The 26,891-nt window shown below is 43.3% G+C and overlaps 1 protein-coding gene across 2 annotated transcripts in view; it reads right to left on the bottom strand.

The window, feature by feature from the left end:
* Positions 1–26,541, bottom strand: part of TGFBR3 (transforming growth factor beta receptor 3) — a 199,070-nt gene extending 172,529 nt beyond the window's left edge. For both annotated transcript variants that reach the window (XM_083157112.1, XM_083157113.1), the window contains exons 1-2: positions 26,387–26,541; positions 25,387–25,551 (exon numbers count right to left, since the gene is read on the bottom strand). In XM_083157112.1, the coding sequence (XP_083013238.1) occupies positions 25,387–25,447 (61 nt within the window). In that variant the 5' untranslated portion in view covers positions 25,448–25,551; positions 26,387–26,541. The remainder of the gene's footprint in view (positions 1–25,386; positions 25,552–26,386) is intronic.
* Between the last annotated feature and the right edge of the window lie 350 nt (positions 26,542–26,891).

Below are 26,891 nucleotides of genomic sequence, written 5' to 3'. Positions count from 1 at the left end.
GATAAGCGATGCGCGCTCTCCTCCCCTCAGAAGGAGAAGGGATTCGGGAAACCGGCAGCGGGTGATGGGGGCAGACGGTGGGCGGCGGGCAGCAGTGGGAGCAGGAGCCGCACTTTAACAGGGGGAGAGCCGCATGCGGCTCTAGAGCCACAGGTTGGCCACCCCTGGGCTAGAGGGACGAAATTGTCAGTCAAACTTTCCGCAATATATCGCATACAATATATCGCATGCACAAAAAGTACTCCATTTTCCATCCGATTCCATCTGATTCCGATATATCACAGGTGCGGGCCGCCCAACCTAGAGACTCCTATCCGACTTTCACAAGACCGGGCATCACATCGGACCAGATGGAAAACACAAACAATGTGAACTTTTCAGACGATATATCGACACGAATGGTCGGAATCCACCAAAATCAAGCAAAATCATTCTAATCTAAGAGGGCCTTAAGTATTCAGATGACTTACTGACATACAGCTGGCTTACTAACACACTGCCGAGATACAACAGAAATTGTACATGATCTGACTCTCCTTCACGTAGCCAGAGAGGGACACATTTTGTCAGGGAAACAAAATCTCATAACTAACGCATTCTACGCTGTTCTTCCAATACACATAAATATTTAACAGCGAGGAGGCCAGGATTCAAAACAGCTTCATTATAATTCCTTTCTTCTGAATCACCTACGCGAGGCAGCACTTGTGCAACAGCTCCAAGTTCCAGGCTGACTCCAGACAGATGGAAGACAAATGTGTGCTACAGTATGTCAGAAACCATGCTCACTTCTCAGAACACAATATTAAACATGAATGAAAAGGGCTATTTTCTAGATTTCCAGTGCAAGATCATCGTGTGACCTGAAGATCAGTCAGTGGTGTAATTGATGAAAGAGTCAAATGTTGGCCTGTAGGCAAATCAATGCCATACACCTAGTTATGTAACAGCTCCTGTATTTCCAGGGAAGCACATACAGTAAGATGGACCTGGCTGTTTCTCACATAGGGCAGGATGCACTTAGCTTCAAAAGTGATAAAATGGAGAGTGATAAACAGCCAGCCAATCCGCTCCTACCTGCCATGTCATAGTTTGTGTTTGAAAAATGTCAGACAGGAGCTGATTGGCTGGTTGTTTATCACTCTCCATTTTATCACTTTTGAAGCTTAGTGCATCTGGCCCTATGGTCCTTATTCTGATTCACTCGCAAAGGCAAATTCTTTCACAAATGGCAAAACCATGTGCACCGCAGGGGGGGCAGATGTAACTTGTGCAGAGAGAATTAGATTTGGGTTGGGTTTTACTTCAAAGTGAGATCTATATTGCAGTGTAAAAATAAAGCATTCAGTATTTACCCTGCACAGAAACAAAATAACTCCCCCCAAATCTGATTCTCTCTGCACATGTTACATCTGCCCCCCCTGCGGTGCACATGGTTTTGTCCATTTGAGAAGAAATTTGCCTTTGCGAGTGAACCAGAATAAGGGCCTAAGTGCAGTATAAGAGAATTAATTTACTTTTGCAGGATGAGCTTATTTAAAACAGTTTCAATGGCAGTTTTAATAGCAGTGTCCAGTTCTAACAGATGTTACAAAAATAAACTTCTACGTAAATCTTAATATCTATTTTCAGAAATAGCGTGCCTCAGATCATATAAAATGTGACCGATAAACAAAGGCCGCAGTTGGGTACTGTGTGAGACTCCTTTGCGAGATCCTGTATCGGATAGATCCAGGAGCACAGGACGTCAGCCGCGTGCCCCATTTTTGTCCAACCAGAAAAAATAATGTGATGGTCGGTGACCATCGTATGATTTCTTCTGCAGCGGAAACATGCGAGGGGATGTGTTCTCATTACCCATCACCTCGCATGTTACAGAGGAGGATCGGCGCCGGCAGGGGGCAGGCACTCGGTTGGGCCACCGTCTCAGGCGAGCCATCTTGAATCGGGCCCAATGTTCTGCCCTATAGGCAGGTCCTTCTTACGGCTGTATTGAAAGGTTTATAAAAAGCAGCATAAATACCTGTAAAATGTTTCAAAATCTCTTCTATGAGGAATGCAAAAACAGTGGCTGGTAGTTAACATTGAGTGGCTATAGTTTACCATTATTTGATAGATCTGGGTTTTAAGTGAGACTGAAACTGACCCTCGCAAACATGAATTACTTCTTTAAATAGAGTGGTATGACTGACAGCTCACCTTGCCTAGGGCCGTATTAATGGCCAGGAAAACCAAGCTGTCAATAGTGCGGCCTAAAAGGGGACAGGGAATAACTCACTTTGACACTAAAGGTTGTTGTAGGGATATACTTAAATCCTTAAATGCCGATGAGGGCAGAAGCTGTGAAATGCTTTGCAGGCCTTTGAGTTATAAAAAGAAATCTAATGCAAGTGGAACCCTAAGGCAGCACAAGCACCAAACACTCATACTACCTGCCTAGTAGAACCTTGTGCATGAAGGACCCATACTGCACCCCCAGGCACAACGCAACTCTCTAGGTGTTCCAAAATGAGCCTGGTGAGGTGTGCGTTCTATAGAATCGCCTTATATAACACTCAACCACAACAGCAAATAAATACATTTAGAGAAATAACCAAGGGCTTATTTGCATGTGTAGAAAGAACAAGGATGTAGACTAAATCCGTGTTGTAGAAATATGCATGAAGAATGTTGGAATGTGCTTATGTGCATACTGTATTTAAAGTTATAGTCTTCTGAATCTGCATGGCAAGTGCCAGAAGCCTAGCAGTACAAAGATGAGTTCCTAAAATTCTGCGTTTAACATTATATTGCAACAGATGCTACAGAAACCAAGGAGGGAATGATTACACGTCATAAAGATGCAATTGTTTTCCAATATGCATAGTTACGAAATTCTTTAATGCACACGAGAAAGGGGCTCAGAGGTCACTAAACATGATGTGTGCTAGGAAGATAGTGGAACGTGTGTATGTGTATTTCCGGAGACACGTTTTATAAATTATAACTCCTTCCTTTACTGTAGAATGTACCCTTATGTTTCTATGGTAGGAATATTTCATATTACACACACACACACACATCTCTGGGTCCTTTCAACATAGCTGCTGAGGGTGCCCTCCCTTGGCATAGAACAGCAAAGGCATACTGTAGGTGTGACACTCATCAATAAGTAGACAAGACAACTTGGTCACTAAGTAGACAAGACAACTTGGTCACTTATGGTTGACCAAGTTGTCTTGTCTACTTACTGAGGAAGAGAGCCGCACCTTTGCCTCTAATATATATATATATATATATATATATATATATATATATATATATATATATATATATATATATATATATATCAATATATGTGTATCATATATAGGCCCATCTTCCGGACATGAACCTTGTCCTGAATACGGGCCTTTGCCCGAAACATCATAGGCACACAGTAAAATATTATTCTATGTTCAAGTCCCGGAGTGATGTCCTTTTTCGGAATTATATTACAAGGAGTTTTGTTTTTCCCCGGACTGGCACGTGGGCCACCAATTTATGCCAACTTGTGCAGCAGGGAGTGCCGCAAACCACCCCCCCTCAAAGGTTTATTTTTATATACATATATATATATATATATAGGAACCAGGGATGTAGACAGCCTTGCGGTGAATCATCAGCGTGGCACTCCAGGACTTGTGCAAAAAATCATTTAATTTTGCAACAGTTTCGGGGAACAATTCTCCCCTTCTTCAGGCAGACAGCATAACACATGTTATGCTGTCCGCCTGAAGAAGGGGAGAATTGTTCCCCGAAACTGTTGCACCATTAAATGATTTTTTGCACAAGTCCTGGAGTGCCACGCTGATGATTCACCGCAAGGCTGTCTACATCCCTGGTTCCTATACATTTTTGCAGAGGCACCCAGGCCATTGACTGCTTACCCCGGAGTGCCAGGTCGCCATTCCTATATATATATATATATATATATATATATATATATATATATATATATATATATATATATATATATATATAGAGGAGGAGGTCGCGGCACTCGGGACTGACGTACAATAAATCAACTGGAGCCCAAAAGATTGGTTGACTGTTTCAAAACAGCTTGAGAAAAGCCTTGATTAAAAAGGCTGAAACGTCAACCAATCTTTTGGGCTCCAGTTGATTTATTGTACCTCAGTCCCGAGTGCCGCGACCTCCTCCTCCATTCATTCTGGGTCCTGCCACGGCAGGTCCCATCCGAGGGCACCGGGCAGCTCATCAGCTCAGGAATCGAGTGCCAGCACCCTCCAAACATATATATATATATAACCTTATATAAAGATACAGAGTACCATCGCACTCGCCATTCCTACGAATGGGGTACAAACAACACTCGCCATTCCAAGGTTGGGGTGCAGTGGTCTGTGAACACATGCTCTAATAAATACAAATACATATATATATGTATACATATATATATACACATATACACACGTACACACACACACACACATATATATATATATATATATATAACCAGGGATTACGCATATTTCACACTCAATAAAATAAATGGTTGAAGATTAATATTCCTTTTTATATCTTAATGCATCTTTATTAGGAGACTGAATGTGGTATTGGGAGATTATATGAAGCACACCAAGCTAAATTTGCTTTGTGGAATATGAGACTAGTGCACCAGCACCTTGCTGAATGCATGCCATTAAGAATTCAGACTGTTCTGCAGGCAGTAGGTTATCAGTACCTACTGTAGTAAAGTAACCTCTGAGCGCAAGTTAAAATGATAAAGCTCTTTAAGTTTCGTTCTACCAGGCTTGGTACATAAGAAAAACGTCCAGATTATGTACAGTTTCTTTAACAGATAAATGCATACAAATAATTTTTGCAAATTAATTTTACTCTCCCGCAGGCAGATCATCTGGAAATACAGCAATGCATTACAGAATATGACTCTGTATATGCCAGGGATGGCTAATTTGTTGAATAGCGTTCAGATTTCTTTTTTTTTACAAAGGTGTATTTAAACCTCATCAGACGGATGGCTCTTGAATGTCTTTACTTTTCCACGTTTAAAAAAATATTCAGCTATAATTAAGGCACTGCTTTAGAGACAAACAGCACAATGTAAGAGGTAGTAAATCGCTGGAGGAAGTGGAAGTCCTTGGCAAGCAATTATCTTATCATACAAATGTAAGAACGAAAATGTTAAACTCCATATAATAGGGGTTTTTATTCCCGTTTTGACCCTTAACCGTTTCACTGCCAGTGGGGTCATCCTAAACTGGAAAACAAATTAAAGAGCTTTAAAATGATTTTCTATCTGCAGGGCAAACTCATTGAACGTCATTTTAAGCAAATACAGAGCACAATTATGAGCAAATTGACTTTCAAAAGCATAAAGACATTGCTTGCGTAAATGCTTATGGGGTGGATAATCTGTGCATTGTGTGGCAATAACAGATGTGTCTATCATCAGATTCAGTACATTGTATACAATATGTGTGTATATTTCTGTGCAAAAGTTTTAGGCAGGTGGGAAAATAATTCTGTAAAGTAAGACTGCCTTCAACAATAGAATTGTTAATAGTTTATTTTAACAAAATGCAAAGTAAATGAACAGAAGAGAAATCTCCATCTCCAGAAGTCACCATTTGTTTTCAGAACAGCATCAATCCTTCTAGGTACTTGCACACAGTTGTGCAGGAACTCGGCAGGGAGGTTGATCTAAAACATCTTGACAGATCATCTGTTGATGTAGGCTTGCTCAAATCCTTCTGTATCTTCATGTAATCCCAGACAGACTTGATGATCTTCAGATCATGGATCTGTGGGGCCAATATCATTAGTTCGAGAACTTCTTGGTCTTCTTTAAGCTGCAGATAATTCTTAATGACATAAGCCTTATGAACAGGGTTGATGTCCTGCAGCAGAATAAATTTTGAGCCAATAAGACGCATGGTGGATAAGTACCTGCCTATATTTCTCTGCATTAAGGACACCATTAATCCTGACCAAACCCGCAACTAATTTCACTGAAATGTAGCCCCAAATTAGCAAGGAACCTACGCCATGCTTCACTGTTGCCTCCAGGCACTCATTATTGTACCTCTCTACAGGCCTTCTATTACAGCCCAATATTTCACATTTTGAGTCACTAGTATTCTGCACCCAGTTCCCATGTTTTTGTGTATAGTTGAGTCATCTGGCCTTGTTTCCATTTTAAAGGTATGGCTTTTTGGCAAAAATTCTTCCATGAAGACCACCCTCGGCCAGATATCTCCAAACAGTAGATGGGTGTACCTGGGTCCTACTAGATTCTGCCAGTTGTGAGATGATGGCACTGTAGGACATCTTCCGATTCTTAGGGAAGTAACTATGATGTGTCTTTTCATCGGATGCACTGAGTTTTCTGCCTCTACAGTCCCCAATGTTGCCAGTTTCTTTGCGCGTCTTCAAAAGAGCTTGAGCAGCACATTTTGAAATTCCAGTCTTTTTTTAAGTCTTTAGTTGGGGGAAACCTTGCTGATCCAGTAAGAAACTGTATATTGTTGTTTTGAGTAAGACCTGTATCTTGTTGCTGTGCTCAGTCTTGCCATGGCATATGACCTGTGACATGAAATCTTACCTTTGTAAGTTTATCTGTTCCTCACCCTGTTTTAAGGCTCATCAGCTGTTTCTGTTTCAGTTAATGACTGTGTTTCAACCTACATATAAAATTGATGATCATAACCACAGTTGGTGTGAATATGTAATAATACACCTAACTAAGGGGTCAATGCAGAGCTGTTTGCATGGGTGCAAAATTACAGTAGCCAACATCCAGGTAGGTGCCAACCCACCAGGGTGATATCCTGCCTTGAGAATTAATGTGATCGCTGTGCATATAGATGTGCATGGACGCAAATCTATTTGCAGCTGTACAAACATGTCCATAACCCTCAGAAAGACGCTCCCCATCAAATGATTTTTCCACTGTGTAGCAGAGTAGCCAGAGACTTACTTGGAGGCTACGATGAGCACAGGTATATTCGTTATGTTGCTGAAGTCACACACCCTCCCCTAAAATACCTGACACCCCCATGGTTTTTTCTGGCACACAAAGCGTTTTTTTATTGGCACTTCCATTAAATTGCTGGTTCCCAACCCCAGGCGCCTTCTTCCTGTCAATCATCTCGCGACTAGTCAGCGATCAAAAAAGTAGCAGCCTTCATGGCTGGCCAGCATCGCGCACGGACATTGTGGCCCATACGCATGTGCAGTATATCGATTATCGCCCGCCATGCAAATTTGTGGCCGTGCGATCAGCTCTGGAACAACCACTAAAATCCTACAATATCCCTGTCTTGCGAAGTGCACCTAGAAAAACTGATGCGCTTTCAAATATTGATTTGATTTAGATTTCTCTGCTGATCATTCTATTTGCATTTCGTTAATTGATAAAAAATATAAAGTATTAACACTACTTTTTTTAAGCATTCTTTCTTCAAATTTTTTTTTCCACACCTGCATAAACCTTTGCACATTATTTTGTGTGTGTGTGTGTGTGTGTGTTTGTGCTGATGACTATAACCCTGATGTACAGCCTGGATGTGTCCACAATTTATGTCATACATATAGACCAGACATGTCCAAACTATGGCCCTCCAGCTGTTGGGAAACTGCAAGTCCCATCATGCCTAGCCACAGTTTTTCTATTAGGGAATGCTAAACTATGGCAAAGCATGCTGGGATGTGTAGTTTCACAACAGCTGGAGGGCCATAGTTTGGACATGCCTGATATAGACCATCTGCTTATATCTACAGCCTTAGCAAGATATATTGTTTAAGAAATTGAATAGGATTGCTAGGTCAGCAATGTGCACAAAGGAGTGAAAAGAGGTAAATGGAAAAATGTCTTAACTTTTTTAGAGGAATTGGAAGTAAGACACTTGCAATAAACAGTAAGTAACAAAACAGCAGAACTAGTATACTGTCCAACTATTTATCAGGAGAGACTCTGGCTGCAATTGCCAATGTTACACTTTCACGGGTCTGGTCTTTAGTTACCTTATTTCTGCATAATACATTGAGCTCCTCAGCCATCCAGGAAGCTGGCTAGCTAAAAATGTCATGGGATACCAGTCATGGAGACTCACTAGCCTGTGTCTCTATGCCACCGCTTAAATATGCTTATTGGGAATATCTTTCGATGGCCAGTTAGGGCATATTAAAACTTTCTGCCTCTGAAACTGCAATATATATAGATCCAAATAAGACGGCCAAGCCAGATTAGCATCAGATGTCAGTGGGGACAGAAGCTAAATCCATTTAGACAATGACCACATCAGACCAAGTGTATGTTCGTATCATCGTCTGACCACACTACTTGCAACTTATCTATCAGCGTTGATAACACCTGCATCATCATCATAAAATAGGATTTTAATACCTACCGGTAAATCATTTTCACAGAGTTCATATGGGATACTGAGGTCTCAATACATTGGGGAATAGAGGTCATCCGACAGGAGACAGGCACATCATTGTAAACAGGGACGAATTTGGCCCCTTCCGAACAAGCCTGAATCAGGCTGCTATTTTCCAACACGCCACAAAGCTTTGTGGGGCTCAGCAGTCGTGACTAACCAAAATAAAGAATACTGTGAAGTATGCCATAAATACAATCTCACTGTATAGAAAAAGTTACATTTGCCCATAACATTTAATGCTTTAGCATGACATAAAATATTTACAGCGCTCTCCTTATCTTAACTCGCTGAGGTAAAATACTATCTGGCTGCTATGGGTTACAGACTGTATATAAATCATACTACTGCTTTCTAGCTTAGCGGGTGTATCGTTTAGTAAATGCATAAACATTCAGCTTTATAAACACAATGCAAGCGGACTTCGCATTTGTTTTCTCCATTATTATACACAAAATCCTTCACTGATGAGTTTCACACAAACAACAGCGCTGGCTGAACATTATGTCCACCAGTGGAAACGTTTACTATGGAGAAAACTCCAGTCCATATAATGAGATCATCTATGATTATTTTTACTTTACAAGATGATAAATAACACTCTTCTGACTGAGTGCATGAAGCAACCATCATTAAACGCTCTTTCCCGCCAAAAGCTAATTAAAGTTTGTCTGCGCAATTGTAGAAGATGCATAACTTTTAATGGCTGCTAGAACTTTTCTTGGGACAATTCCTTTGCTGGAGATTGTGTAAGGCAATGTCTGAATTCCGCCCACACTGCAGCTGTTGCTCAATCACAACTCGCATGATATACTGACACTATGTGACTGGCTGATGATAGTGGGAGGCGTAGTGTTTTTATCACAATGAAGTCGAGAACATATTTATAGCAATATACTTGCGGACAGGCCAAAAACCATTTGTCATTGGAAAAAAATAGTCAAATGTGAATATGGCATTAGCGCATGTAATGTCTGTCTATGCCGCGTTTATTGGATGGATACACTTTAGTGGATGTAATCACAATAATTTGAATCTGAGGATAAACACAGCTAGGTTGCTATGTTAAATACAGAAGAACGTGAATCACCAGTTTAATGTGTGACAGAAGTGACTCCATTCCTCTTCTTCTGTTACAGACGCCATACAGACGCAGTGCCATGGACAATTCTTATGTCTGCATCTCTGTCACATGTCATAGCATCTTTTTCACAGTGCAGCCGCACACTACGAGACATGAAGTGTGCTGGGGACTTTGCACTTTTGTCAAATGCATCAGTAGCTCACTTATATTGGTTCCCGGTCTCTTGGCTTTTTTTTAACAGCTTTACATCTTATTCGCACTACCATTAGAATGCAGGCCCACCGCTTATGTACTGGGTACTCGTATTGTTTGTATTACTGCTGTGGAAAAGATGCATACTGTATTTGCCATTTTAGCTGCATTTTTAATGGGGTGCCGAAAGAGCCTATTTGATGCGATTTGACAAAAGATGTATCTAGACACATCTGTAAATACAATTCCCAATCAGTCTCTCCCTAATTCTGGGCATACATGCTACAATAATCTGGCTGATCTGCCCAATATCTGCGGATCGGAAAGATAATTGCGTAGGCGACAGATCTGAAAATATCAATTGGTCAGACATGCCAGATCATCCAGCATAGCTCTACTCAATTTGATATTTAAGGTGAAATTTTATGTCCTAACATGGCCAATGGATGGACATTCTCCCTGTTCCTTCACACAGAACTTGGAAATGTGTTGGGGCAGATGTATTAAGGCCTTAACAAGAGATAAATGTAATGCTGCCCATACACGTCCCGATCCGGGCGTGCGTTCTGTGCTTAACTAGCACGCATCGCATTGCATGCCTTGTGCATGCGTTGTGCATGCAATACGATGCGATGAAAACTATGTACAAAAAGTATGTGCAGCACATACTTTTCTACTGTGCGATGAGGTGCCGCGGGAGCGCGCACCTCAAAGCACACATCGCACAGCCCGCATCGGGACGTGTATGGGCACCTTAAGGGTGATAAAGAGAGATAAATGTCCAGCCAATCAGCTCCTTACTGACTTTTTCCAAACACAGCCTGTAACATGGCAGTTAGAAGGTGATTGGCTGGACGTTTATCTCTCTCCATTTTATCACTTTTGAAGTTTAGTGCATCTGGCCCTTAATGTCTGTCCAGCCACATTGTGTTTTTATGTCTGTACTGTTTTCCCACTATCCATGCTGTGGCGCATTACAAATCCAGCAAAAGGATTGCAGGATTTTCTATTTTACCTGCTGTTAAAGTGCGCATGCCACACACAAACAGTAGTCAGAAGGTTTTCCTGTCAACTGATGAGCCACATTCTCATGAATACCACAGAATAGCTTTGAGTCCGCAAATTCCTGCATTTTTCCATCTACTTATAATAAATGGATAAAGAAAATAAATAGAAACCTACAAAATGTAGGCTGTGCACACACTATGCCGGACCTGCCGACATAGCAGCCAATTTAATAAACAGTCACACTTACCATTAGGCCACTGGAGGTGTCTGTGTATACATGACAACTGTATGGACATTACAATTTTCCTGCGATTCACAGATATAAACACCCACTGACTTGCTACCGAAATATAGGGTGAAATTTAAAAGGATGAGAGATTCAGAAAGTGAGAGATTTGGTAAGAAATCTCCAGGGGGGGGGGGGGGGGGGGTTTAAAGCGGCAATCATTTACACTGCAAAATCAAACTGGTTTTGCAGTGTAAATAATTGGCGCTTTAAAAAAAAAAAAAAAACATGGAGATTTCTTACCGAATCTCTCACTTTCCTGAATCTCTCATCCTATTAAATTTCCCCCATAATGTGGCTCAAGCTAACAATATATCGTTCTAGTCAGTGTATAATCAGTTTTAGATCCATCAATAAGCAAAAACTGCAACTGTTCCACAGTATACATACAGTATACTACAACATATAGTTGTGTGTGTAAACAATATACACAGAAAGTCCATGTTTGAATTGTCACAGGATTTAAATAACTTGGAGTATGGAAGTAATTTATACTGATGAGTTACATTAATGCCCCTTTCCCACTGCAGGTCTAAAACGGTAAATTGCCGATTTTTCAGCGCAATTTACCGTTTAAGGCTGCAGTGGGAAAGCGCCAGAGTTGAAATACCGGTTAAAGATAACCGGTATTTCAACCCGTTTAAAAAGCAGGGTCCTACACGGTTAAATACCGTTTTTAAGGCAGTGGGAATGCCTTTTAAATGGTATTTAAACTCCAGGCAGTCCCTGTGCCTGATGAGAACTAGTAGTTCCCACTTTGCGTATGTGTCATGAGCGCAGTGCATAATAATAAGCCGCTCATTACATATGCGCATATGTAATGAGCAGCTCATTATTATGCTCTGCTCTCATGACACATACGCAAAGTGGGAACTACTAGTTCTCATCAGGCACAGGAACTGCCTGGACCCCGTATGGACCCCCGCTGCCTCCCCACTGCCCTGCATCCCCAGTCTGGAGGTAAGTACAAGGGGAGGGGAGATGGGGGCACAGGGGGTTAGGCACTCTTTACACTTCGGGGGGGGGGGGGGTTGGCACTCTTTACACTTGGGGGGGTGGGGGTTAGGCACTCTTTACACTTGGGGGGGGGGGGGGGTTGGGCACTCTTTACACCTGGGGGGGGGGGGGTAGGCACTCTTTACATTTTAAACGGTTCACTGCAATGGGAATGGTACTTAAACGGTATTTAAAACGGTAATCTGCTGCAGTGGGAATGCTAATACCGTTTTAAATACCGTTTAAAAATACCAGTACTTAAAACGGGTCTGCAGTGGGAAAGCAGCATAAGTCTGTTATGTCTATTTGCGTATAAAACTGTGCTCATTCACTGACTATAGAAGTGTGACACTGAGGAACTTTATGGAACCAGAAAAATGTGTGTACCAGCTATCACACTTACACTTGAAGTTTACCCTATAGAGAGGCACATATTTCCGGCTGAAATCCCTGTTGTCTCAGGATTTCCTGTATTCTGCATGTTAGTACCAAACCTTTCAGCTTCCTATATATACAGAGTTATTTGGCATCCATGTTTATTTTTTCCTCCTGTGGAAAATTACATTTTCATTTTGGAAAATTCAAACAAACTGGGGTTTTACGAAGAAGTGCAAGCAGTCCTGAATACAAGTATGTGACTGATTATGAGTTTTCTTTTACAAAACTGACAATAGTGAGACAGCAGTACTTTTCTGCGGCCTACGCTGGATACGGCACCGTAAAACGTGAAGGAAAAACAGAGCAGTAAAAGTTTTCAGCAGCAAACATTACTCGTTAAAGTTAATGACTCGGGACAGGAGCCGGTAGCGGATTAATAGATCAATAGCAACATTCAATGTGCAATTTTATTTTTCCAGGAAACTGAGCCATTCTGACGGCTGAGGAGAGCTAGCCGTTCACAACATGCCACAAGAAGATGGCGCAAATATTTATTTAGCTCTCGTTCCTCTTTAAATGTGAGGGAGGCAACTGGCAGGACCTCCACTAGTCTCCTGCTATGTCACCTAAAGATACCCAGCTGCTTCCCTTTCCTCACATCCATGTTTATTCACTTAGCACCAGCTCTCACAGTAAATCGGATTGCAGTCAATTACAAACACAGACCTTGAGAAGAGGCTTCCAAAAATATGATACAAGATCACATTTATAAAAGAGCCCACTTAACTTTTTGGAATCGTAACTATATGCTGTTATGGATCAGTTTTTATTTTCAGACAAAACCTAGACAGACTTTGGGGCCGATTCAGACCAGTTCATACAGGTACGAATATGCGCATGGCGTCACATTATTTAGCACCCGCCAATTCTGCGGACATCTGGAAAGTAAGTATTGATTTACTTTTCAGAACTAAGGCTGAAGAAATGATTCAATGGTCAGCCACCATCGAATAATTCCTCCTCCGTTAAGTCGCATGGGAGGTGATGTGTTCGCATACATATCCACTCGCATGCTAGCAAGGGGATTTGGGCATGGGGGGGGGGGGCAGTCGTTCAGCCAGCGCCTACTTATTCGTTAGTCTGCGAAAATACGCAGAGTAGCGCGGGGCGGCGGTACGCGTACTCCGACCTTTTCATAACCCCACTATCCACGTCGGCGTTTTTTTAGTGTGACGAGCGCAGCGAGCCCGAAGCGTGGCGAGCGCAGCGACCCCGCGAGGGGACGCGTATTACTTTATATGTATTCCGCGTCCGCTCGCCACGCTTCGGGCTCGGACGCTCGCCACACTATATAAAATCAACTACATGCCGACGTGGATAGTGGGGGTATGAAAAGGTCGGAGGACGCGTACCGACGCCGCTCGCCACGCTTTGGGTTTGCGTTGATATTGGGGGTGGCGTGGAGGTGCTTGTAACATTGTAAGCACCCTTTACGGTGCTTATACAATTAATAATCTTATAGGGGCCCATTTAACATTAAAAACACCAATTAGGGTGCTTATACAATTTTAAATCGTATACCATTGCAGAGGCGGATTGGCCCACCGGGAAACCGGGCCGTTTCCCGGTGGGCCAGACCAGATTTCACTGGGCTGGGCCGCTTACCTTGGTTAGAAGCGGCCGCAGCCCAGCCTGGTCACAAACGGCAGCATTGCCCGAAACAAATATGGCCTCCGCATATATGCATATATTAAATGCACATATGCGGCGGCCATATTTGTTTTGGGCAACGCTGCAATGTGTGAGCACGGCTGCACCGGATGTCGAGGGAGGCGGTGGTGAGTAGTGTGTCCGCACCCCCCCCCCCCCCTGGCTTTAGCGACAGCAAACCCCACCAAGCCCTCACTGGCTGTGGCTGTAGCTGTAGCGACATGCTTGAGCTCTGAGGGACACCTTGGTCATCTGACCAATCCAGGATGGATGGACTGAGAGGGGGGCGGTTAGGGCTTCCTATCTGTATATAAAGGTCAGTAGCGACAGTAGCTGCAGTAATGAGACTGATTCCCTAGCCCCTGACATCACCACATGCTAATCTCAATATCCATGTATGCAATCAATAATGAAATCAGAGCAACAGTGAAAAGTGTATTTACTATTCTTAGCCAAACAGTAGGCTAATCCATAAATGGCTGGTTGCAGGCAAAGTTACAAGGGGTTACATTTGTACTGTGCCCTCAGACTTTGAGGGCTTCCTGGCACTTGAGACCACAGATGCTACCTTCTCCCCAGGCCAGTCCAACTGTGCCTGTGATCAGGGTGCCGGCATAGAGCTGGCAAACAGACAAGTTACTTGTTGGCTGGAGTGGCATGAAAGGTATGATGCTGCTGGGGCAGTGACGGTACTAAGGCTGTTGAAAGATATGGGATGGGGCATAAAGCTGATAGTGAGACATCGTGTTTCACCAGCATGATAATGGGCATCACGGTGTGCGGCATATGTATAATGGGATCACAGTATGCGGCATATGTATAATGGGCATCACGGTGTGCGGCATATGTATAATGGGCATCACGGTGTGTGGCATATGTATAATGGGCATCACAGTATGCGGCATATGTATAATACTGTAGCATCATGGTGTGTGGCAAATATATAATGGGCATCACGGTGTGTGGCATATGTATAATGGGCATCACTGTCTCCCCTCCCTGCATCCTCCACCACTTATTGACTCCCCTCCCTGCATCCTCTGCCACTCTGCATTCCCCCTCCTACCCTGCATCCTGTGCCACCATGCCCCCCTCACACTCTGCGTCCTGTGCCACCCTGTGTAAGTCTAACCTCCCTTCGTCCTCAGTCACCCTGCATCTCCCCTCCCAGCATTGTACGCCACCCTCCATCCCCCCTCCCTCCCTGCATCCTCTTCCACCCTGCCACTCTACTCTCACCCCTCGTCACCCCCTTCTCACCCTTCATTACCAACCCCTCTCACCCTGCACCAACCCCCTCTCTCCCTGTGTCTTCTCATTTCGTTGTTGCATAATGTTTTTTTAACTCAGTGGCAAAAATTGGGCGTAACCTCATTGGAATAGGCCACACCCCCATACTGATAGGCCACGCCCCGGCCGGGCTGCTTCAAGATATTTCCCGGGCTGGTTTTAATTTCCAATCCGCCCCTGTACCATTGTATATGGCATACAATGGCATAAAATGCGATTTTATACGATTTAAAATTGTATAACATCGGCTGACATCGCGTAACATCGCATCGCATTGCATACCATTGTATGGCTTATGGTATACGATGCGATGGGCGCCGTGCTAGGAAACAAGTACCTATCTTTTTACTGCAGATCTATTAACCAGATATCATATAAAATGATCTTAGAGAAAACACAGAGTATTTAAAAAGTATATGTATGTAAAAATCTGTATGTTAAAATACGTGTGCCTGTAAGCGGTCTCTTTGTATACCTCAATCACCAACTTTAGCAGGGCAATATACTATAAATGCCGATTGCTTACTCATTGATGCTACCAGTTTTCTATTTAAAACAGACTTTCAGACATTCGAATAAAATACAAAAATTCATAACCTTCAAGCCACAAAAGTGCCCATTGATCTACCTGCCAGGTTATCACCTTGTTTAATCTTCCTGTCTGACAAGTAAACATTGCTTTTACACTCTAATGGTTAATTCTTTGATAAAGGCCTTTGATGTGAAGTTCTCAGAGTTCTGGCTGGTGATAGTTTGTAAAGAGGAGGGTGAATTGGTTGGTTAAACAAAATGTTTGAAGGCAGCTCAGTGTATCCGAGTTACACCATGCGAGTCAATCATTAACTTTTCAGAGACAATGCTGAGGAGATTTTACAGATTTATTTTAAAAATGAGGATGCATGGTGGATTTTCTAATCTAGTTATTATTAGGATCTTTTATTTATATGATGTTACAAGGGTTCCATAACATGTATATAGGAGAATACAGCAAAATAGCAAAGCATAAGGATCATCATACAGAACAGACAAGTTCATAATGTTACCGCACCGCGATGCCAGCCGCATATGTTAGCATCGCAGCGGACAGCCGGCGATGTATATTAATACATCCCGCCCCTAGACATAATCAGAGATTAAAGCTATATTAATAAACTAACCACTTTTTTTCCCTTGGTGAGTAACTAGAAAATGTCTTAATTAAATTAAGTTCAATTAAATTATCATCAAACAATAATTTCAGAAACTGCCCTGCTGTCCTGCGGTGGAGGGGAAGTTAGGCTACCCCCTCACACCCACTGCTCTGCTTATCAAAGCAACAGGGGGAGAGGACTGGAAGATGTCCTGCAGCCCCCAAAGGGCTGGGAATGACCCCTGCATGACTAAAATGGGGGCGTGTTTTTCAGGTACAGCAACTCTTGTGGGGTGACGCCCTGTCGCAAGGCCATGATAGATTTAGTTTTATTTTAAAGGAAGTTGGGAGTTAATCTAGACTAAATGTAAAATATAACTATCACAGGCAGCTAAAAACATGCCCCTACTCCATCTGCTGCAGGGGGTGCTGTAGCTATGAGGCCTGGAGATTTTGGAAGACCACCTCCCCTATAAACAGCAGTGATGCATAATGTGATCTGGGACCACTACAGTGTGGCATAATATGAACTGGGAGGACGGTATGACATAATGTGAACTAGAGGTCTTTTGTAGCATAATGTGAGTCATAATATGAACTTGGGCAATGTGTGACATAATATGAACTACGGGTTATTGTGAGTCATTATATGAACTGGGGCACTGTGTGACATAATATGAACTAGGGGTTATTGTGAGTCATTAAATGAACTGGGGCACTGTGTGACATAATATGAACTAGGGGTTATTGTGAGTCATTATATGAACTGGGGCACTGTGTGACATAATGTGAAGTAGGGGTAATTTTGCAGAAAGTGGTGTCTCTCTAGAAACATTGTTGACCCCTTTTACATTGCTAGGCCCACAAAGTTCCAGTTACTACCTTTGGTGGAAATATTTAAGTATAAATATTTAACTATGTCGGCAGAATAAAAAACAGCAGCAGTATATTTAAACAACTGACTGCCATGACTGGCCAGATTAACTTTGTCATTCTGAGAAATCCAGAGCATTTATACCTGACCTGCATATTCTGTGAAATCAGTGGCTGACCTACTGTACCATCATTGCAGGCAGCCAGGAAGTAAGGGGGGGGGGATACCTTTGCAACCCCTCACGCCCCTTGCTCTTCTCACCTAGTACAGGGGCCTGGATGGAACAGTGCCAGGGGCCATAAGAGGGAAGGGAACACAATGCACTGAATATCGCATAGGCATCACGTTGCTTTATTTGACAAACGTGACTTTAATGTTTTATCTGCTGTATTATTAGAATGCCGTTTTCCATCTCAAGACATTTAGAAATCTTCTCCCAGTCTTCTACTGAATTTATTTATCATTCATATAAATATAATGTTCCCTCAATGTTCTGCACGGGATGACTGCGATAAAACAAGTACTGGATCACTGTAATGCTGAAGATATATTTGGAGTTCCTATTTAAAGAAATAAAGGGTCAACATGTAAAGCCTGAACATATTTTGCAATGGAAAAGAAATCTAAACCGTGCTGGGAAAGTATAGAGAAAATCCACCGTTTATAAGGGGACATTTCCTGCAATGTCTTGTGCTAGTGACGATGACACTGGGATCTGCAAGGATTGTGCGTACTTTAAATCTCTGCGATCAGATCCACAGAGGCAAAGCAATGGGTTCTTAGCTCACAACGAAAATTCTGCAGTGAGGAAATGTACAATGGGAAATAGCAAAAGACATACCAATGTCGGCGTGGTATATGGTCACTAGGTTTACATACAAAAGGTCGACACATTAGGTTGACCACTGAAGGTCGACAGGCCTTAGGTCCACACCTATAAAAGGTCAAAATGGCGTTAGGTTGACAGGACCATTAGGTCGACACAAGCATTAGGTCGATATTGGGAAGGTTAACCGTCAAAAGGTCGACATGGGTTTTTCACTTTCTTTTTGAGCCGACATGTGCCGACAAGCGGTATTGCATGCCCTACCATCCGCAAGCGCGTCGAGGGATGAAAAAGAATAGTGTGCACGAAGCATGGCGAGCGTAGCGACTGTGTCAACATCCAGGAAAAAAAAAGTGAAAAGCCCATGTCGACTTTGACTGTTGACCTTCCCAATGTCGACACACTGCTTGTATCGACCTAATGACCCTGTCGACCTAAAGCCATGTCGGCCTAAGGCCTGTCGCCCTTCAGTGTTCGACCTAACGATCCAGACTCGTCAGCGTTGGGATGTACTGTAGCATCAGCTACAGGTTTAGTATACTAAAAATAGAGGGGCAGTAGTGGCGCTGTGTCTTAAAATGTACCAGTGTGCTCCTAACTAGTGAGGTTTGTGACTGTATTATGCTGTGCTAACGTATATCCCGCAATATTCCCTGTGTATCGCTACTTGTACAAAGAAGCATCATCCGCGACAGTCAGCACTTATTGTTGGAGAACAGTGATCTCACTCCATAAATTGTAACTGCAGAATAGTAAACTCACTTGTGTCATGACTCAAAAAGTTTCTGCAGTGGAAATTCTAACTGATATTGGGACAAAACACACCTGTATATGAGTATCACCACATACAAGGGATGAAGCTAGCTATATAATAGGATCTAACTTTATAAATGCCCACAGAATGCATTAACTATTTTAAAATGATATATGATAGAAGGGAAGTGAATTAATTCTATTATAATTTATTGAAAACAGTAGGATCACAACGATGCATTGTGAAAACTTAAACGTAGAATACGCAAACATATAATAACATCAGTGATGGGCATCTTGGGGTCCAAGGCCATATCTCAGACAGGCATGGCGTGAGGACACTATGGTTCTTATTCTGGTTCACTCACAAAGGCAAATTCCTTCTGAAATGGACAAAACCATGTGCACTGCAGAGAGGGGGGCAGATGTAACATGTGCAGAGAGATTTAGGTTTGGCAAGTTATTTTGTTTCTGTGCAGGGAAAATACTGACTGCTTTATTTCTACACTGCAATATAGATCTCACTTTGAAGTAAAACCCCACCCAAATCTAATTCTCTCTGCACAAGTAACCTCTGCCCCACCTGCAGTGCACATGGTTTTGTCCATTTGAGAAGGAATTTGCCTTTGCAGGTGAACCAGAATAAAGGCCTATAAGCGCTGCGGAATAGGTGTGCACTATATAAGAAACTGTTAATAAATAAATAAATAAATCTAGTGCTGAAAAGTGCTAAGCTGCTCCTTGTCCCCTGTCGGTCCTCTTTCTGTGACCCTTTAACTGCTGCATGCACCAGTGGCATCTTCTCCTGGCACACCATCACCTATGTCCTGCTATGCAGAGCAGCAGTGGACCAACATACCTCCTCAACCACCCAGCAATTGGGATAATGCATTCCTGATGGTTACAGCAGGACAGAGCACTGAAGTATGTACTGTCCAGCAGAATTCAGGACAGTTGGCAGGTATGCAAAGCTGTTCTACTGTATTTCCATAGCATACTATGTACACATGTTAAGTGACCATTTCTACATGTCCTTGAAAACGAATGTTAATAAGTGATCATGTGTGTTTCAGATCAAGTCCTGGTTTTCCATACAACCAGAAGCGAAGCAATGACTTCATCAAGTGAAATCCTTAACGGGACAAAACATCATGTCTGTACAATGGGTACATAACGTGACCTCTTGGGAAGAATTAAATGATTAGGTAAGAACATGACGCCAAATGTTTGGTACCGTATAAACTGCCAACTAGTGCTGTAATCCAGTCTGGCCAGCAAGCCAAGAAATGGGGCTGTGCTGATAAAACTGCCATACAGGTGCTATGTCACCTATGGAAGTCTGTAGAAATGAGCAGTCGGGAAAGGCAGCAGGTTGTAGTCTGCGGACAGATTCTCTGTCTGCCTTAGACAGTTGCTACACCTTTGGCCCATGTCCTGGGTGACTCACTCCTGCTAATGGGGCCCAGAATGCATGCCTCCTCTTGCGTCATTTCTGTCTCGGTTGAACCTGTCAAATTTAAGACTCGCAGGTGCTAGATCAGTTTGTCTCAGCTGGAACTGTCAGTCTGCACTATAAGTAACCAAAACAATGTCTTTGTTTTGCAGTGTTAAGATTAGGCAAAATTACGCAGACGTTTCTAAATAGTAATTTTTTCCAAGAGATACACAGCAAACATGAATAAGTAGTGCTGGGAAGTGCGTTGCTTTTACAGGGTGCATATGCCAACAGCCTGGAAGAGAGCAAACACACTGTCTAGCAGCGTAATACTCCAGCCTACGGACACAGCACCACTGTCTGACACCTCGGCAGAGTACAGTGCTCCTCTGATATGTTCCGGAGAGATTTATAGCGATGTTCCCCGATGTCTGATGAACATACTGTATATGGACCATTTCCTATCAGTAGTCCTGGGTGTAGTTATGTGCGGAGGTGTTTACAGCACAATCTTCCTGCTCTTCAACAGACCATAAAAATCTCATGTTATTATTTTCCCACAAATCTCTCATTAAGTATAGATCCTGTCCCCTACTATGTGCCAACCCGTATATCAGGGCACGCCAAGCAAGCACACAATTAACCAAAAAGGGGGTAACAGAATTTGAGTAATTCTGCAATTACATATGCCTTTACCTGGAGAACTGGATGGAGCAAAAGGGAGGTTTTCAGTTGGGTCTGTGTAGATTGGGACAAGCCTGACGAAGCCCTACACTGCACAGGTATCAGGGGCACCGGTGCAATGTAAAAGTAGTTAACAATGATGACGGTGCCCAGAATGCTTGTGATTGGCTGCTTACAAAGTAACTTACTTACTAAGTAACACAGAATCAGTTTGAGAATACTGCTGGTTTCTATGTACATAAGATACTGCACAAAACAGTTCTATCCAGAGCAAGCCGAGTTCCGCACAGCTGCAAATAAGCCAATCCTTATAGTCTGCGTATTAATATTATACATTCATCATAGTGACCTGTAATGTTCACATTATATAGGAAATATAATCTCTTGTTACACAACATTTATTTTATTTGTATTTTTATTTGAATGAGAGCAACACTGGCATTGTGATTGGATAGCTGAAAGGGTTAAACATTTGTATGCATCTCATATGTTCCTTCTCTATCACATCCATTATATCACCTCTCTCCTAAAGCAGACAAGTAAGGGTTACTTAAATATTCTTATGACTTGCTGCACTATAGGTGACAGACATTAGAGAGTGTTAAACAAGTTCCAGCGAATTCCTAACACCTACGAGAAGGAAGGCTACAGACAGTTCATACTGCAAATGTAATCTGGTAGGACTACGCTTGTGCAAGTGATATTCTGATCTTGTATTGCCCAAAAGTTTCAGCGCCGTGAAGTGACTGACAGCTGCAAATGTGCAGTCCTGTAAATACCACACCACACACAATGCCACCTACTAGTGCTGCCAGCTGCAACGGCATTGTCACTCGTGTTCTAGGCAAAAATGTTACAACTGTATCTTTGATCACATCCATCACCGCAGAATAAATGACCCAAAACAGAACATTCTGTAGAATATTGTGCTACAATATATCATGTGCGAAATATTACTGCTGCAGAACAGTCATAAGTATGACTGTCCCATAATACCCACATAGACGTGACATTAAGAAGACATGAACCCGGAAAGGAGCAGAATAATCAGATTGTCAGGCTGCTGAATTACAGCGCTTGTTCCAGGGTGGCTTCCTCTACAGATTACAGCTCTGCTAGAGGAAACGTGCCCAGGAACGAGCATAGAATACTGTACAATGCAGTTCACCAAAGTGAACAGGTTCCCGAGGAACTCGGATTGTTCTGCTCCCTGCACAGTTCACATGGCACTATGTATAACACAACAACATCAGGCTAAGGAATTTAGTGCCAGATCTTCTTTCAGTCTAAATCAGATGTACCTCGCACAACAGTCACTGTCATAAGACCAACCAACAACCACCACCACGTTAATTAGCAAATGGCCAATTTGCACAGTCAAACAACCCAGCATGGAGTCTACAATTTTCATCAAAGGATCTTTTATAGCAGCAAATAATTGTAAAACAGTATCACTTGATTTTCATTGCAATGCAATTGCTTCCTCTTTACATAACAATTACCAATAGGGAAATTGTCATTAAGCTCGGTGCCCTTATGTACAGATATAAGACTTTGTATATGCATGGAAATTTGGGATTTCCATTCTGTTTATGCTGGCCATACATCAGGCCAACTTTCCTCCAACCATTCAACTAGTTGGTTGATTATAATAAAAATATGATACTGGGTCGGAGCAAATGTAATTTCTTGTAATTCAGTCATTTGTTCCAGTACCTTAGTTAAATCTGTTTGATTTACACAAATTGACTGAATGTTTTTGCAATTTTCATGGGTTTGGGAGCAAATTGCTGATTGTCTTTTTCTACAATGCAGTACAAGATTTTCAGTCCACCCAACCAACTAATTGGATGAAAGTTAAGGTCCCCTGCCACTGGACCTTCCTGGGAGTGATTCCAGACGATTTGGTACTTTGGTGTAATTTTTTGCATAAGATATATCTCATGCGATTGATCAAGCCGAGATAAATCACATGAGATATATCTTATGGTATACATTTGTACCAAAAAGATATATCTGATGGGCTGGAAACAACTGTCAAAACTCCTGCGATACTGTATATCGCATGCGCAAAAAGCACTCCCTTTTCCATCCGATTCCAATAAATCACAGGTGCGATACGACAAACCTAGGGGCTCCTATATAACACTCACGGGACCGGGCATCGGATCGGATGATAAACACCATGTGGCACATTTCAGGCGATATATCGGCACGAAACATCGAAATTGGAATGAAATCAGGCAAACTCGTACTTGTGTATGGGGGCCTTAAGTCTAGTGTGTGGTTAGCATTACTCAATTACATGTAATGTTAGCTTTGGATGAATAGTAGTAATCGGGAGGGGGGCGGGCTGCAGGAACTCTATTAGGTATAATTTGTTATAAACAACGCTCACATTTCCCTTCAAGCAATGTCGATGTAGAGTAGAGGGGACGGTGCTACAGACCACTAAGGTCTCTCCAGGCTCGCCGGGGATATGAGAAGGGTGATGGGGCCATATGTATTTAGTCTCAGGCCCCACAATTTCTTATTGCAGCCCTGCAGAGGGGCAATGTTAATCAAAACTCCGAAATGCCCAAGAACGGGCACAATGCAAAACAAAATACAGCATCGTTTTCACAATAGGACCTGCTACTAGAAAGACCACTGATTACAAGCGTCACACACTGAATAATATGGGCTAAAGGTTTATAAAAGCCAATGCATGCACACAAACACTTGCAAACTGAAATAAACAACATGGGAGTTGTTGTTCAACAATGGTGCAACATGTAATAGGAAACTTTGCCACCAACTCCAGACTCTGCACCACTTGCAGATCAATGTTTAACACAAGTCCTGGGGAATCAGTACCACATAGGGTGGCCAATCCCGGGATCGGGATCCGCGGGATCCCGGGATTTGGCCCCCAAAACACCGGGATTTCAATCCCGGGATTGGAGTTTCCAATCCCGGGATTTCGGGATTAGACTGCTCATGCGCAGTCTAATGCCGGGCAGCGTCTGAGCGGGTGCTCAGCAGCTGCCCGGCTTCTCCCGTCCCGGGCAGCGCGGCTCTGCGCAGCGTGACGACGTCAGAGGTCACGCTGCGCAGGCCGCACAGGCTGTCTGCCTCCATACTGTTCCAGCCTGCCCAGCTGCCCTGTCCCCGGACCAGCCCGCCCAGCCGTCCTGTCACCGGACCAGCCCGTCCACCCAGCAGCGGACCTGCCGGCACACCACCATGCCACCAGTGGACCAGCCCGGTCTCCATCACCCCGGCTCGCCCACCCACCCGGCCGCACCACGCATCTGTAAGTAAATATGCAAATATGCGGGGCGGCCGAGGTGGGTTTTTAATAGTAGGGAAGCCAATCCCGGGATCCCGTGATTGGGCATTTTTCAATCCCGAATTCCGGGATTGAAAAAATGCCCCGGGATTGGCTTCCCTAGTACCACAGAAGAAATCCATACATTGTAATTCATTGAGATAGAAGGCCAAGGTTACGATCTGGGACACACTGCTATTAAAACCATGTGTGGATGTGCCAGAAGGACAGTGGGGAATGAGAGCGATGGAGTGAGTGGCTCATTACACTGAACAGGACGCTCGCACATTTTTATATGAAACAGGTGAAACACGCAGCGCAGGGAAACCAGGTGTATGAAATCGTAAATGACGTCAGAACCAAAAACTAACACTATTTATAGATCAATATCCAGTTTCACTGTGAGTTTATTGGGATAACGAGCTTTAAGGAGAACACAACCAGCGTAGATCAACGTTGAGCTTGTACGGAAATGTTTCAAATAAAAGAGCAGTCCGTTGGTATGTTGCTGTGCATGTTATGTGTATTGTGGTGTCCTATAATTAAATTACGCTAAGCAGGCTGTAATACCGCACTGTGTTCATCTGTGCTTAACCACCTGCTGCTAGCCAATAGCCAATAATACTCAAGTATATTGCAGAACACCTGCAATCAAAGTGCCAACCAAAATTGTGCATACAAGAAGCCACCTATGGAATGCCAGATGTAGGACTACAAATCCCAACACATCCTTCCATGAGCACACTGACTTTACAAGTGGGTAACTTAGCAATGCCTGAGATAAAGGTGCGACACATTAGTTACCATCATATGAAGCCTGTGGTCCCCCAGATGTTGCGTGACTAATAGTGCTAGCAGGCCAGTCACTGTCAGCGCACGCAGGGACTTGTAGTTACACATCGGCTTGATGACATGTTGCCTACTCATAGTTTTATTAAAAATACATGTCTCATGGTATGAAATGAGGATGACAATCTACTGTACCTGCAGATGATGAGGGCAAGAGGAGGAGGAGAAGGCATGACGCCAACCACTGTCTGACCATGTTGTCCTTGCAGGATACTCTGGATTACACCAATACTGTAAATTCCCCGATTTAGCTGGTTCAGGTCACTGCTACCTACTTTTACACCCGGATCCTGCTACAGCCTGGGGAGGAAAGAGAAGACAGCCTAAGCATAGGCATCTACAGCTGATATTAAACATCCTGCTGCCATATCCCACCCCCAACTCCTTGCAGTATTGCAGTACAGGGAAGAGCACAGCACTTCCATGTGCACAGGCTGCAGAGAGAGTGAGTGACACTGTCACTGGGACACACTATGCACAGAGCAGAGAGAGTGAGTGACACTGTCACTGGGACACACTGCACAGAGGAGAGTGACACTGTCACTGGGACACACTATGCACAGAGGAGAGTGAGTGACACTGTCACTGGGACACACTATGCACAGAGGAGAGTGACTGTCACTGGGACACACTATGCACAGAGGAGAGTGAGTGACACTGTCACTGGGACACACTATGCACAGAGGAGAGTGACTGTCACTGGGACACACTATGCACAGAGGAGAGTGACACTGTCACTGGGACACACTATGCACAGAAGAGAGTGAGTGACACTGTCACTGGGACACACTATGCACAGAGGAGAGTGAGTGACACTGTCACTGGGACACACTATGCACAGAAGAGAGTGAGTGACACTGTCACTGGGACACGCTATGCACAGAAGAGAGTGAGTGACATTGCCACTGGGACACACTAAGTGCAGAGGAGAGTGAGTGACACTGTCACTAGAACACGCTATGCACAGAACAGGAGGACACTTTGCAGACTGTAGGGTGCATGGAGCTTGCAGTGCGCTGTCATCACTTACTCCGGCCAGATGCGCTGCAGTTCTAACATAACATACGCTGCAGCCAGATGTTCGGGCATGCCCCTACAGGCGTTGCAATCCTTCCTACAGCCGGACATCACTTACCCGGAGATCTCAGGGAGACGCTGACGAGCCAGTGCCCGCTGTTAGTTCCCACTGGGCTGAAGTTTCCTGCATCTCCGGCACTAGGGCTCCGAGCCTGGGAGAGGGAAAGAGGGGGCGCAGCGTAGTCCTTCCCGGGGGCGCGGCCTGACATCAGCAGCTAACGCAGTACTGTACACCCAGTCCCGCTGTGTGAGTCGCTGCCACCTAGCGGTCATTTCTAGCACTGCCACCTGTATGTCCCATTATTTCTCGGCTTATACCCTACTACAGTACTGAGCCAAAGCTGCACCATCACCATTAGAAGAAGCCAAACATTGTTTTCCAAATGTATCATTTTACTTATTATTTTATAGAGCAATATTTAATATTGTGGTGGAAGAAAATCTTTTATGAATAATTTTTGTGTTTGATTATGTTTTCTGAAGAAATGATTCATTGAGAAGAGAAATATACAACACAAACAAAAGAAAAAGTATCTTGTATCATTTTGGCACTAACTCACTTG

Source organism: Crinia signifera, chromosome 8, assembly GCF_055691185.1.
Source record: "Crinia signifera chromosome 8, ASM5569118v1, whole genome shotgun sequence".
NCBI lineage: Eukaryota > Metazoa > Chordata > Amphibia > Anura > Myobatrachidae > Crinia > Crinia signifera.
The sequence above is the reverse complement of the archived record's forward strand: the minus strand, read 5'-3'. Positions and strand labels throughout refer to the sequence as shown.